This window comes from Ciconia boyciana, chromosome 2 (assembly GCF_034638445.1).
Source record: "Ciconia boyciana chromosome 2, ASM3463844v1, whole genome shotgun sequence".
Lineage (NCBI taxonomy): Eukaryota > Metazoa > Chordata > Aves > Ciconiiformes > Ciconiidae > Ciconia > Ciconia boyciana.
In genome coordinates, this window is record NC_132935.1 from 95,694,806 (window position 1) to 95,709,776 (window position 14,971).

The 14,971-nt window shown below is 39.3% G+C and overlaps 1 protein-coding gene across 1 annotated transcript; it reads right to left on the reverse strand.

Annotated features, from left to right (window-relative positions):
* Window positions 1-2,379: 2,379 nt before the first annotated feature.
* Window positions 2,380-14,885, reverse strand: SSR1 (signal sequence receptor subunit 1). The gene is made up of 8 exons (XM_072853254.1): window positions 14,682-14,885; window positions 12,335-12,453; window positions 10,468-10,555; window positions 10,032-10,294; window positions 9,135-9,211; window positions 7,332-7,410; window positions 6,222-6,315; window positions 2,380-3,514 (listed from the first exon to the last, which is right to left on the reverse strand). The coding sequence occupies exons 1-8, from the start codon at window positions 14,764-14,766 to the stop codon at window positions 3,447-3,449; spliced, it is 873 nt and encodes a 290-aa protein (XP_072709355.1). The 5' UTR covers window positions 14,767-14,885; the 3' UTR covers window positions 2,380-3,446.
* Between the last annotated feature and the right edge of the window lie 86 nt (window positions 14,886-14,971).

Sequence of the window (14,971 nt, forward strand, 5' to 3'; positions counted from 1 at the left end):
CCACAGCCGACAACTTAATTATTTTGTACATGAAGAATAAAGATGGTATTTAATCCTTTAGTCTGACAGCAGCCATTATTCTTTCTCAGATTAAATGATACTGGGGGAAAATGAACTGCTGTCACAAAGCAGGCAGCATAGAGGGCTACAAGTATCAAATGCAGTTCAAGTGTAGCTAAGTTAATGCTTTGCTACCACTGTAGACATGAACTCTAAAGCAGTTTTTCTGACCCCAAGCATAAACTCACAATAGTCTTCACTATTTTTTTAATTACTTAAGGAGCTGTGAGAAAGGAATTAATAGTGGTCCTTCACACTAAGGCCATAGTTTGTGGGCTAAAACCATTTTAGCATCTCCTACTAATAAGGAAGAAACCCTAGCGCACATCTTCTTTCACAGTCCTTCCTCCTCTTCTCATAACCTCACATGAGCAGTTGTGTGGTAGTGCAGTAAGCTTGCTGAAAACCAGGCTGGTAAGGATGCTAGATTATACAAATGCTTGTGCTACCACATGGAAAGGGGTAGCACAGACAGAATTGCTACTTGTTCCATCTTAAAGTCAATGAAACTATACCCTGCTCAGCTGATAACAACAATAATGATATCCCGTAACATACCTGTGACACTATCTGTATGTGTTTAAAAACTGAGTAGAAAATTCAAGTACCAAAATAAGTTGTTAACCAACAGAATAAAGCAACAACTATGTTCTCTCATTTGAAGAAATTTGAGTGTAGTAGACTAGCTTATCCACTAGAATGCCAGTTCAATGACCACTACACACTAGAATGTTATTGCTGAATTTCAACTACAGCAAACTAACAAGAAACAAGGAATTCAAAACTGTTACTTCATTTATCATGAGCAGTAATGGACTGCTGGCCACTGTTCTTATGAACTGCTTCTGGCTGAGAAAGTTACTGTGAACCATCCACAGTGAATGCCAAGTTGTATGATCAGAAAGACAGTCTTGGTACAACTGGACTTTTGCATTCCTAGTTCCTATGCAAGTTGCTAAACTGTCTCCTCTCTTCTTTCATGTTGAGAACATAAGCATTTGGATGTTAACCACTGAGTGCAGAGAAGAAAGCTGAAACCTTCAAATACTTGTTTCTTATTTGTACAGTGCTTCAGTCCTTCAGCTTCTCTTAAGTCCTGGTCAGTGTAAGATTTCTAAAAGCCTAACTTACTCCAAAACTCAATCAGTAAGAGCTAAACTATTTATCTGAACAAATAAAACTAGGACATTACAAATTAGTATCCTCTGTTCTGATCCTTTGCCTTTTTTCCTGGAGTACCACTATATCTAGAGCAGCTCTCATCATCACCCCCTCCAAAGAGTACCTTCCTATCTTGGGAAGAATTAAGAGTATACAGTTTAAGATTACCTATTACCAGAAGGTGGGGGGAAAAAAAAAATCTCTTGATTTCAGGTGAGACATAATCCAAGAGATGGAACTTAAAAGTTCAGTACATCAGGTGCTGCAATAGCTATAGGACTTTAGTAAACACAGCATTTAATACATGAACACTCTGTTGAATCAATGCAAGCTTGAATATAAGCCCACAAACCTCCCACAGAACCAGCCAGATTACATCACTAAAGGCAAACAAAGTTGTTCCACACAATTTGAGTGGAGATCTCTCTTATGAAGGTAGCATTCAACTGTTTGCTAAGTGATCTGTATTACAATTCAGCAATCTTTACTATTAAAAATATTCTGCCTGGGCTAGCTATATTTTCAGGAAGTTGAACAAAGCATCTCTGGGGTTGCTTTTCCTATTCTCATCTTTTCCATAGCAAGATGAGTCAAGAACATCTTCACAGTTCATTCTGGCAAAGTGTATAGTAAAATAGTGCCAGTACTGGTAGTTTCAGAGCTTAAGATGCTTCAAACATGCTATGACATGATTTGCAAGTATTGCTCAGCATTCATTGGCTCAGAAGCTCAGTCCCTGCAGAGCAAATGTAGATCTAAAAGAGCACTTTCACATGTGGGGATCAGGAAGGGGAGGAAAAGAAGAAAGAGGTCTCAAATCAATGCCTCTTCCTGAACTCGACAAGCTTCCAGATAACCTTCAGACACAGGAAGAGATGCAGTTGAGATGCAAACAATTCAAGCCTTGTCCAAGTGCCTGAATGGCAGCAAACTGACACTCTGCATTATCTGCTCTTTTTACTGTCAGTTATATTCCTGAATGCAATGGATGTGGATCAATACCTCAGTACCTAGTAATCATGTAAGCTGTGCCTGCCACAAAAGAAAATCCCATTTTGATTGCATACAGCTTTTCTGCTTTAGTACTGAACTAACACGTAGTTAATAATGGACATGCATCTGTGTTACTAGTAAGAAAGACAAGGTGACAAAAAAAACATAACTCGGACCAATGTACTGACCAGTGGAAAGAAGTTTGAGATTTAAAAACTGCAACGGGTGAATTAAATAGTTTGCCATTTAAAAAGATTATTTGAAGCCAACAGTTTTTCAAATTCAGTTTCAAGTGTGTACAGTAAATGCAAAGTCCTTGCCCCATGTAAAGCTTTAAGAAAAGTCCACATTTTGATACATGACATTCTAGCTTTTGTGAGAGAACCAAGAACTTACTGAAAAGTTGTTCTGGCTTATTCAATAATTTCTTCAGTAAACATTGCAGAGCTACCACTATAATCAGAATACCTAAGCTGCTGGCACGACTCAATAACTAACCATTTAACAAGTTGGGTATAAAAAAAATTTATGTAGTAATACCAATTCAGCACACAAATTCCATGCTTCACAAGTTCTGCTGCTGTGTAAGAGTCTTCCTAACATCTATGCAGATAAGTTCAGATTTTTAGGTCACTGCACGCCCAGATCAAAACAGCAGCAAAATATCTACCACTACAAGCAGGTATACCCAATTGTGCCTTTAGAATGCAAACTACGCAGAAATCTAGATGATCAGTGCCTTGCCACTGCAATAGGACCACACACACAAACTTCAGTGTGTGCACACTGTAAAGAATGAAGTTACTTACTGAAAAAGAAAAATGCATACAGATTCAGATACAGACATGATACAATCAAGACAATTAAGTCACTAGACATTCAGATTAGGGGGAGGAGAAAAATCCTTCAAAGACAGTGTACAGATGACAAGCCAGCATTACAAAGAACTCTAAAGGCACATTTCAGGTAACATGGTTCTGTTAAGACCAACTGCTTACACACGCAGGCACAAATCTTAATGGCTACCACCTCCTCCCCCCCTCCCCCCCCTTAACAAAAAAAAAAAAGAGAAGTGCATTTTCAGTAACATTAACACCATTCAGTTAATCTGTTCAGTCCAAATGTTTAGCAGTATTTTCCTTATGGTGATATGGATTCTCTGCACTACTCCAATCCAAAAAAACCCAAACAGGCAGGATTAGTAAAGGTTCAACTGTTGAACTAGTTAACATTTACTCATCAGAGCCCACTGATCTCTTCTGTGCCCTCTTGTAGGGCAACCTCCTTGGTGAAGCTTTATCTAGATTAAAATAAAAAAAAGAAAAAAATTGCATCAATTGCTACAGCTACTTCAGATTAGATGTTATATGACCATGTATTTTTCTCCCTCCCAAACACAAGCCAAACTGCCCTTCTAGTACAGTGCATCACCACAGAGAAGCCAGTTCAAACAACTTAAGGCTTTTTAACTATTAGCATCCTAAACAGAAGGTAACAAAAAAAGAATGTTCCTATTCTTTAACACGCAACTCCAGTGTTAGGGTTGTTCAATTTGCCTGTTACTAAAATGCAGAAAAAAAACCAAGCCCAAAAAACCAAACCCCACACAATCTCCTAATGAAAATGCATGCTCTGCTGTTTAGAAAAGTTTCATGTTCAATAATTACACTTTTAGAAAGCTAATTATTTTGATCATTACTGGTTTACCTGCCTGAAGAATATTTGATTGACCCTCCTTTAGACAGCTTTGTCTTGCATGAAATATTTCCACATACATTCTGCTGTTAGTCCGTATGAAAGTGTTTTGGTTGTGAAAACACACACTTTTCCAGGAAGCATCCACATTTGACTACAAAGATGTCACTTTGTAATCAGATACCCCATACAGGGAAGCCACCCAACTTTAGCTGTATGATCACTGGATGTCAGAAGCATCATCCTGCATTTAAGACTTTATGACAGGCCTATAATTGTTCTTTACAATGATGGTCCTTAACGTAGGTAGAATTTCAATCCTTGTAACATTGTAGAGAAGCTACAATACTTTGTATGAAGTGCTAAAGTGATTGCTAAGTCTATCTGTTGACTTAAAATCAAAAAATTTGTTGACTAAAAAAATCTGTTGACTTAAATCTGTTATCACTTTCTTAAACAGAACCATCTCCAATAATTTCATTGTTTAGAGTACGTGCAAACACAAGGAGCATCCATCATGCCATTACAAGCCAATCAGTACAAGTATGAACTGTCTTTCAACAATAAAATAGTCAAGAACCTCTGAGGATCTTGAAGGCCATGTATTTCAAAGCATTCCAGTGCAGAGCTCTAATTAAAACTAACCTGGAGCTAAGGAAAACCACAATCAAGAACAACATAAAACATCAAGTTTTTCCTAGACTTCAGGTATTAAGATATGAATGCCGATTTAGCTTAAGAAAGGGACGGGGGACAGGACCCAAGCGTTGCCAGGATTTGAACCCATTTAAAGACAGCTTGCTCTTTGGAAAAGATTAGCATTTAGAGCTTCAGTCTTTCTTGCTAGATTAAGGTTTTTCAAATTCCTGTGTCTAGATTTTGTACTATCATTCTTGTGTCTCACAGAAGACAGTGTGCAAGAAAGCTTACATTTTTGGAAGTAAAACACCGGTCCTTATACTTATGTAATATAAGTACAGTTAAAAAGGGTGAAGGAATCAAAAAAGTGAAGTCACCAACTCCTGGCAGGACTTCATATCAGGGCAAAAGCCTCTAGCCCTTCTATGCTGAATAAAGCTCAGAATATGCTTATTTCATCAAAACAGGAGTCTTTTTCAAGTAAAGGTAGTTCCTGCAAAGGGTTTTCAAAGCACTTCTCTTGTCTAGGATGCACTTTAAGTGAGGCTATCTCACCTCACACCAGCCAACGCTACTGGTGATGGGAGTTCACCTGGGATAAGGAAGGCCCAGGAAGATAAACTGTTAAACTATTATACCCAAGGCTGAGGTTTTTTCCTCACTGAAACAAGATGTGCTCAGCCATTGGTCATGATTGGTCCTCCACCTCCCTCATGTAACATCAGCTTGACACTACACGGAGGTAGCAGGGAAGGCAAGATACACGTCTGCATTTTATCTAAAGGGTTCTGGGAACTGTTAGAGGACACAACAGTACTTCAGCAATATCTACTGAAACTACATTACTACAATATAACCAGAAATAATATAGATACATATATTTATAATATAGGAAAACATATATTTATATGTATATAAAATGTGTTTGTGTGGTTGTGTGCATCTGTTCTGTAATCTTTTACTGCTCATGCTACATCACCAATCACTGCATGCAAGAAGCTGTACTTCCATCCATGCCTAATTATCACACAGACAACACATTAAGCACTTCCACTCTTTAGATCACCAGAGTTTGCCTCACCTCTTCTACTCTGCACTGAAGTCATGGGAAAGCAAAACAGAAGAAACAGCAAGAGATGTTAGAAATATCCACAAACACACAAATGGTCTAAAGAAATCAGATATTGGGTTTACTGTTGGCATTTCAGGTATCAATTAGAACTTAAGTCATTTTGGACTGCTGAAGGACATTAATACCAAGTCTTAATGTGGCTTTAGTTAATACACACATCCAATGCTTGTTTAAAACTTTAGTCTATAGGCAAACTTCCAAACAACTTACAGAAACTTTGAGATGATAGATATTTTCTCCTATTTAAACCTCCTTTGTGGTCCAGGTTTTGGGTAGCAATTTTATACTGTTGAAAAAGAGTCTATAGAACAAATTGTAAAAGTCACCGATAGCCATTATTGTATCAACCAGTGAAGCTTGTTCTATACCAGAATAGGCTGCTAACGTAATAGCCTAATCATTAGGCACAGTGCTTTAGACAATTTTTTATTCCCTAGAAGAGATGTATGCTGTTCTGAGAAACTGGTATCACCTACTTATTCAGTTACAACTAATTAAGTAAGTTTTTTACATTCTAGTTTGTGGAAGGCAGACTACTTACTTATTTGATTTAAAGTTTCTTGGGGAATCCAGCTCATATCAACATCATTCTGATTTGATGTTCCCATCTCTACTTTCTGTACTGGTCTTTTCCTCTGAAAATTTAAGACAGAAAAAAGGTTTTTCTTTCCACAAAGTTTTGATAGCACAAGTATTAGAAATAACTAATAATGCTATATTTAATGAATTGCAATTATTTCACTAAGACACAAACTTAAGGCTAGTCAATGTATGAAGCTGTCTTTGAAGCTTAGCTTTAACTATCTTTACCACTAGCAATGTATTCACCCAAGCTTGGTGTTATCACTTCTAATGCCTCGCAATACTTATTCCACACAAAGATATCAAGATTTCATGCAAGCTCATTATACCTGTTACAGAAAAATGGCTGACGATTATAATGAAACTGGTCATCACAAAGTTTGATTACTTTCTCAGATTAGCACAATATTCTCGTGTCACCTTGCAAAATAGATTTCAAAGCACAATAATCATTCCATACTTCTTCCCAAGGGAAGCTACTTCAAAAGTATCATAAACCAGACTGCATGAAGATATAACCTATGCATTGCATGCAGATGAGACTTAAGCTTTCAATGGCTTTTACTTGCCAGACCACTTACACGGACAAACCCTTAGCTGTTGTAGCCTTATAAATGGAATCCAGAAGGCCCTAATCAACATTATGGCAAAGCATTGATAAGAACTAAATAAAGGACTACACAGCTGTTTTCCCCAAAGTTTGACCTAGATTAAACTAATAGATAGAAACAGGCAGCATGGGGAAAGCCTACCCAGTAAGTATTGAAACAGTAGCTGCACACATCCAGTGACTGGAAGGTATCAAACCTTCCAATTCAACCACTTCAGTGTGGTGCCAAAGAGCAGACCCGAAGAGCATTAGGTAAGCAATCTAAATGTCCCCAATTATGAACATTTTTTTTAAAAACTCTCTGGTTTTCCCAGTACTCTCTAAGGCCTTAGTTCCAAAAGTAAATCTCCTAAAGTTCTACCTGTAGCCTTGTATGCCAGAAGCAATTACTGAATCACTTTATTTTCCTATCAGTAAGGTTCTGTATTAACAAGTACATAGACAAAATACACTACTCACCTTCCTAGATTCTAGTAACTGGTGTAGGCCAACAATGACAAGTAGACCAAGTCCAGCGAGGAACATGTACATGAAGATCCTTTAAAAAGCAGTTTAAGAAACCGTTAACTAAAAGTCTTAAGCGTTTAAGAGAGTTTCCAAAGAAGCATAGAAACTAAGCCTAGCTTTGGCCACATGCCCACTTGATCTTTCCCAAGAACTTTTGTAGGGGCTGGGTGGGGGGGGGGGAAAAACCCAATGAATCTCAAACTGAAGTGCTAACAAATATTAAGTAATTATTCTGACTTCTATTTCAAAAACTGTAATCCTAAATTTAATTCTGAACAACAGAACATTTGAAAAATGCCACATAAACTGGGAAACTGTTGTAAATAATGATTGAAATTTAGTACTTCAAGAACTCTTTTGCAGTATCATGTTTCAAGATGTTGGGTCACAGGTAATATTTATGCTTGTGACACCTTTAACTACTTACAAAACCCTTAAAAATCTCTTACATGCTTTTAGTACCATACTGCAAAGCAAGTACTGCTAGATACTAATTTATTGGCAACAGAGCTTTGAAAGGCCTTGCTTATCTTGCTCTGTGTTCCACAGTTAGAATTCTACCTATGCAAACAATCATTTTTTAAATTTCTGCATTTTAGTTTGTTGTAAAGAATTCTACCTGAAATACCTGTTGATACTTAGCAAGAGGTGAACATAAATTATATCTAAAATTAATTTGGGGAGCAGGCAGAAGTTTACAGGTAAAGAATCTATTCCAAGTTGAACATCTTAACTCAGATTTATGACAAATGAGACTATGGAGTTAAACTACAGAAGAGATTTAATTGAACATCCCTGGTTTAGGGTGATTATCTATCCATAAGACATTGACTTAAACTGGTTCTAATAATTTGAGTTCTTTTGAGAACTCCTTTATCAGAGTATCACACATTGTCACGTAGCCAATTGTTCTTTCATTGACGCTATTCTACTTGAGAAATATTAATTAATGCAACAGCTATTTCTTTTGGTTGACTTTTTTTAAAAGGAAGCTTGCTCAGCAGGCAATTTCTACCTGTGGCAGGAGAATGCAAATATTCAGCATTGTCTACAAGTATTTATGAATATTATTTTTTTTTTAACTCACAGGTTCACTTAAAATGCCACTCCAGTGTTACAATATTTAAAAGCATATCAGCACAGCATATGCTTGCAACACATACAGTGTGTCAGATGTATTTAGTCTTTAAGATGGAAAAAAACACTCCTGAAAGATACCTGCTACAGATAAGGGTTAGTGCAACAAAGAACGAGTGAGAGTTCCTCTATCTCATACTCCAAATATATCTTTCAGTTTATGTAATCTTGGATTATATTGGAGTGCTCCAGAAGCAAGTTATTCCAGTCTTCACAGTAGGACCCACAGCCCAGTACTATGGGCCCTCTGCATCTTTAACTCTTAGGAAAAAGCACAGTAGCATAACAAAAACTTAACAGCTTTGAATTTATATGTAGCTCTATAACATCAGGTGCTATTCCAGGCTTAAGCTCTGAGGCAAAGCAGATGTGTAAACTGCTCATTGACATAGTACCAATCCTGAAGATCCCTAGTATTAATACAGATCTTAATTTGGGGAAAAAGTTTGTATTTTCAGTCTATCAACATTGTAGAAATCAAATGGCTGCTACACCATCAGCAAAATGCAGCAGACCTAACATTCAATAAAATGAGGATACAAGAACTATTCTCATAGGTACCATCAATAACCTGTTCTACCAGTATACCAACTAAACTTGTATCTCCAGCCTCCTTACGTTTCTCCATCCAGTCCATCTTCTTTTTCAATAATTGTAACAGTTTGATTGAAGACAGCATCTTGAAACACATTGCCCTATAACAAAGTTTCCACATAACATTTTAAATTCATTTCTTGAACACATACACAGATGTTTATCTTTTTCCATGTTATTGGAAAAAACTCTAGAAAGTAGTAACTCCTGCACGAGACTTGATTAAGTTTATAAGCAGTGCAAGGTTGACTCAACACATAAAAGTGCAAACTTTTTGGTGCAAGTACAAAGAACAGTCTTGATATTAGCAAGAAATACACATCTAGCCTTCAATATGTTATTTCCTATAACATGAGATATTATATACTAAGGGTTCTTATTATAGCAATCAAAACACAAAGGTACAGAAACCTGTTAAACTTTGACCTGCACTAAAAGAGAAAAGAATCCCCTATCTTAATCCCCATTTATGCTTTTGGATAGTCTTCCCCCAGACTGCAACTACTGGCCATTTATTTGCTTGAAGTCAAGTTTGCAGATGGGATTCAGGTTGATAGTTAAGTTTGTTAGCAAAGCCCAATCTGAAAAGCACAGTGAAATTTAAGTTATCCTAAAGAAAGCTTTAGCTTTTTGTTGGTTTTTTTTTTTTTAAAAATGAGTACACCTCACTACTACACAGTTCTAAGGCATTCTAGCTTCCACTGCTGACATAACTTTAAGTCTAACATATACAGAACTAAGTGTACATGGGGGGCTGTTGTGAAACACTTAGTCGCTTCCTGTGCTTATGTATCTACTGATTTGCTTAAAAACCACAAAGGCATTCACTTTCTGAAGAGGTAGTAACTTGACTAAGCAGTTCCTTCCTGACATTTCCACATCAACTAGAAAGATTAAAATGAATTACAACATCAGGCTTACATTTACATCTCTGTAGTTGAGATTGATAACTAGTCCAAAAGGACGACCACCCATAGGCTCAGCAGGGATGAAAGAGTACTCAAACGTGGCTTGTCTCTGTGGTGGAACTACTGTATTCAGAGGGAGAGCTGTGAAGTTCTGGATATAAAACTGGTAGTCTTGAGGATACCGGAAAGAAGCATCAAGAGACTCAACAATGAAATCCTCTGTACCCTTATTGGTGAAGCCCACCAGAAATTTTACAATGTTGTTTGCTGGAAAGTCTAAAACACAAAAAACATTCAACTATTAGAAACTTCATACACCACACCTAGCCTGTTTCTAAACGGCGAGTGTCTAGAACAGATTCTGTTTTTTTAGAGCTTCACTGTTTTATGCACACATTCATATAGTCTAAGCAACAATAAAAGATGGTAGATTAGCACAGGACTCTTACCTTCACCTTTCACAAATAAGATGGTTGTATCAGCACTAGGTGAGGCTTTAGGTTCTCCTGACAAGTCTTCTTCCTCTTTTTCTTCTGTCTAAGACAAGAGACTTTTTTGAAAAATCCTATAACGAACAGTGAAGCAAAGACCATGCTTGTTTCTTGAGAGTCCCATGTGTCAAAGCAGGCAACAATGCCAAGCATTAGTATAAATTCTTGCTGTTGCAGGATTAGCACATAGTCTGTTCTCCCTTTAGATTTGATTAGCATCATTTTCAACTTGTTATATTTGACACTGACTAATCTGAACTGCATTTAGCTGTATTGAAAGGTTTATAATCAGAAAGCAACAGTAAGGTCTCTGTTTGGGGGTGGAAGGGAAAGGATCAAATCTAAATGTTAAGTGTTCATATCTAAGCTATTTTACTTAGAAAAAAGCATTTCAAAATTATAGGCAACCATAAGGCAAATGAGAGTTACCTTCACTACAGAGGGAGTGTTTATAGAAGCTTTCTATTCAGTTTTAATTAGTTAAGTGTTATGTATGCCTGGAAATGGTTAGACTGTTGGAACTAAGGAACTTTGTGGATTCACTTGTTCAAGCTCACCTTTGTGATGATTCACTTTTTAATTTGGCAAATGCAAGCATTAAGGGCTTATTTTCCACATGGGGATCATGGGATCACCACTGCCCCCACCAAATAAAACAAAGCTGACCCCATTTTGAACTGCCTGAACCAATTGTTTGCAAGTGAGACCATCTGATTTCACTGCTTAAACAACCACTGGAAGCAGCGAATAGCCTATTGGATCAGTCGTACATGTACCATGACATAGGGAAGCCATGAACCAGAGCTGAACACCTAGCATCTTGCTTTCAAAGACGCTATGCAAAACTGTATCTTCTATTTCAGTGACAAATAAAGAAACTGCCTAAAAAGTGTAATGTTTTGTGCCCGAGTCATAGACTATTTATTAAAAGCAAATTACATGCAAAACGTTATTTAATAATATTCTGTCAGTACTGAATACCTAGCATACCTTCTGCCAGTTAGAAAAGCTAGTCGACCATAAGCTCACCAACTTGACCATAAGCTCACCAATTTGACCAACATCAGTAAAAATATAATAGAATCAAAGAACAGTTTACCAGGTCTCCATTTTTATTATGCATGTCTTCTCCTCCTAATAATGTCCCAAATTTTCTTATTTTACACCAGAAATTTGAGAAATTTTTGTACCAATTTAAGTACACTAAGTGTCTAGCAAGCCTAATACTCTACTGCTATAAGCAGATGTAACTACATAAAATATTTCACTTTCAAGCTGAAGCAAGTAACCCTGAACAGCAATATGGCCACTGGTATAACAGGCATACCCTGCAACAAGCATCAGAGATTAGGAATGTAGTAAGTCAAAACAGGCTGCAAAACAAGGTTTCCAGAATTAATACTGATCTTAACTAAGAACTAAGATTCTGTTGCCCCTTGAAAATCAATACCAAAGAAGCCAGAATGAAGTAGTCCTATACCCCAATGTCATTCTCAGTTTACTGAGATGCAGCTTAAGCTGGAGAAGAACTACAAGGGGCTCCTGTGAGAATCTGGTTCTCTCACTTGGTGTTCTTTTTTGTGAACTGCAGTTTTGGTAGTCAGAAATCAGGCTGTCCCCATGTGGTTTTTCAACTGGTAATTCAGGAAGAAAAGATAAAACCTTCTGAAACTTCAAATTGAACACAAGTTTAATTGGAGACTTGGAAACAGCTATTTGGAAATAGCAATGTTATTAAATTCATATTTAAATATATCTAAACTCTCTAGCTTCAAGCACTTTTGGTCTACTTCATACTTATGAAGTAACATTCATGTACAATTACCAAGTCTGTTGGCTCATCTTCTTCAACTTCAGCTTCATCATCTTCATCTTCAACTACAGTATCTTCCACAGCTTCTTCATCTTCTGTAGCATCTTGAGCTGCAACTAATAAACCTGAACCTACCAAAACAAAATGCAAATACAAGAAAGCCTTTTTAATGCCTAGTTAATCAACAGAAAACTGACATTGTAGTACAATTTTCAAACTACTGTTTGAAGAATTTCTTAAAAATCTGTCAAATACAGTGTTTTAAAGCCTCAGTTGCAAAAACCTCACATTCAAATGATAGTTTGTGTTGATCTTTCAGCCTTTTTCCTTCTCTAATAACCTTCTGAACTACTCATTTATGTGCCAGTAAGTTCAAAACCAAAAAGTTTACAGCTGGATGACAAAAGTTCAGCATTCACACAGCAATGCTTAATTTTGCAGAAGGCAACTAACTTGCCTTAAAAGCTATTGTTTAACTTTTGAACATGTCAACATATGAAAATATTTTAATTTTGTCATTACAAATGTGAAAATAAAAAGACATTGCTATTGCCAAGAAATTAATTTAGCAAGTACTGTTTCTTCTAAGACTAATAAGTGTAATAAATGATTAGCATGTCCTTTTCATCTGCCGGTACCAGAACAGAACTCTTTGACAAGCAGTTAAAAAGTTACTACTTTTGCACTTATTTTAATTCAAGTTTAAAAACATAAAGAAGTCTTTTTTAATATGACCTCCTCAATATCATATACTACTATATCCATATGTTCAACAGAACCACAACACTAGTCAGAAAAGAGCATGGCTCCAGAGCAAGGCTCCAAGACAAGTGCAATCTGATCATTCATTGTCTCTTTGCTTTTATGGAGCAGAGACTCATACATTCAAACACTGGGCTGATATGATTAATACAAATATTGGCCACAGGACAAAGTTCTGTCTGTTTGCAATTTAAAGCACGTGCAGGCTAGGCTGAGAACTTTTAAAACATACACAAAACCACAGATTTTTCTTTTAATAAGCCTAATGTTTTCCAAAAATGCAAGAGTAGAAATAAATGGATGATTGATCTACACAAGCCTGAAAAAGACCTATTTGCTATGAGTACACATTCAAAATAAATATTTAAAAAACTTTCACAGGGAATAAGAATCCTTGAGCAGGACAAGTATATCCAAGGACTTCAGGATTGTCAGTCAAAGCTAGAAAAAGCAAATACAACCCTTCCTATCAAGTGTCTTTAGAAGGTACACTCAAAGACTTTTGCTCAACCACATGCAATACTTAACCTAAGACTAACTACAGTGATTTTATTTGCTGAGGTTTTAAACTTGTAAGTCTACAAATAAAGATTTTTTTTTTAATTAAAACCTTTGTATCTGAACAGAGTACAGGTAAATTATAGGCACCCTTCACAAGCAACTGTGCTAGCACGTTCTCTTAGACCTCTAATTTCAATCTACACTCTTTCCAATGCATGTCAGAAGGGCTGATGATGTGGCAAGAGCGGGAAAGGAGAGCTGCCCGCTGTGGGACGAACTAACACACAGCGTGTGCTGTAGCCCACTGCAAGAGCTGGGCGAGATGGCTGCCCTTCTGTCTTTCCAGACTTAGTTGTAGCGAGGCAATTTTCAGATCGTGAATCAGATAACGCTATCGTGTAAACAGAGGTTAGTGCTCGGCGACGTGAAGGACAGGACACTTGGGGGGTGCAGGGAGACGAGGTGGGAAGGCAGGCTGGCAGCCAGCGCATCTACTACCGAGTCTCTGTAGGAGCCAGCACCACCCGAGAGCGGGAGCAAAGAAAGAGACACGCCCGTTGCTACAACCTCAAGTGGGGGGGTTTTTTGAGCGGGACAGCGGCGCCCTGCCCGACACCGCGAAGCGCGGCTCACTCCGCCGGAGAGGCGAGAGGCCAGAGTCCGGCCCTGCCCGGAGGAGCCCGCACCCCGCCAGAGCGCCCTCCAACGGGGCCGCCGCCCCGCCACGGGGGCACAGCCGGGACGCCCCCCACGCAGCCCACGCCCCGCGGGAGCTAAACCAGGCACCGGAGCCCCGTCCCGGGCCGAGGAGGGAAGCCCCGGCGGCGGCCCACGTGCGCAGGGAGGCCGGGAGGCCCGCGCCACCGCTGCCCGCGCACGGCGGCGATGAATGAGCAGCGCCCGCCGCCTCCTTCCTCTCGACAGGAGGACCGCGAAGGCGGCGCTGGGCTCCGAAGCTCCGGCGAGAGCGGTTCCCCCTCCCCGCCACCCCAAGATGGCCAAGGGGAGCCCGCCGTGTGCTCCCCAACGGCCATTGCCGCTCCCCCTCCCCCAGGCAGCAACGGCCGCTCGCCTCCCCTCACCCGCCCGCTCCCACCTGGGCCGCCGCGGGCGCCCCCGAGCAGCAGGGCGGCGGGGAAGGCGAGCAGGGCGAGCAACAGCAGCTGTAACAGGCACCTCATGATGACAGCGGCAGTAGCAACTACCCGGCAGCCCCCACCAGCCGCACGCCTGCCGCTGCGGGCTGTCTAAATGGCGGCCGCCTCCATCCGGGGCCGCTCCCGCCCCGGCCGCGCCCCCGGCCGTCCCGCCCCCGCCCCCGCGCCGCAGCGACGTGGCTCCGCCGGGGAGGAGGCAGGGCGGTCACGTGAGCTTAAACACACGTCT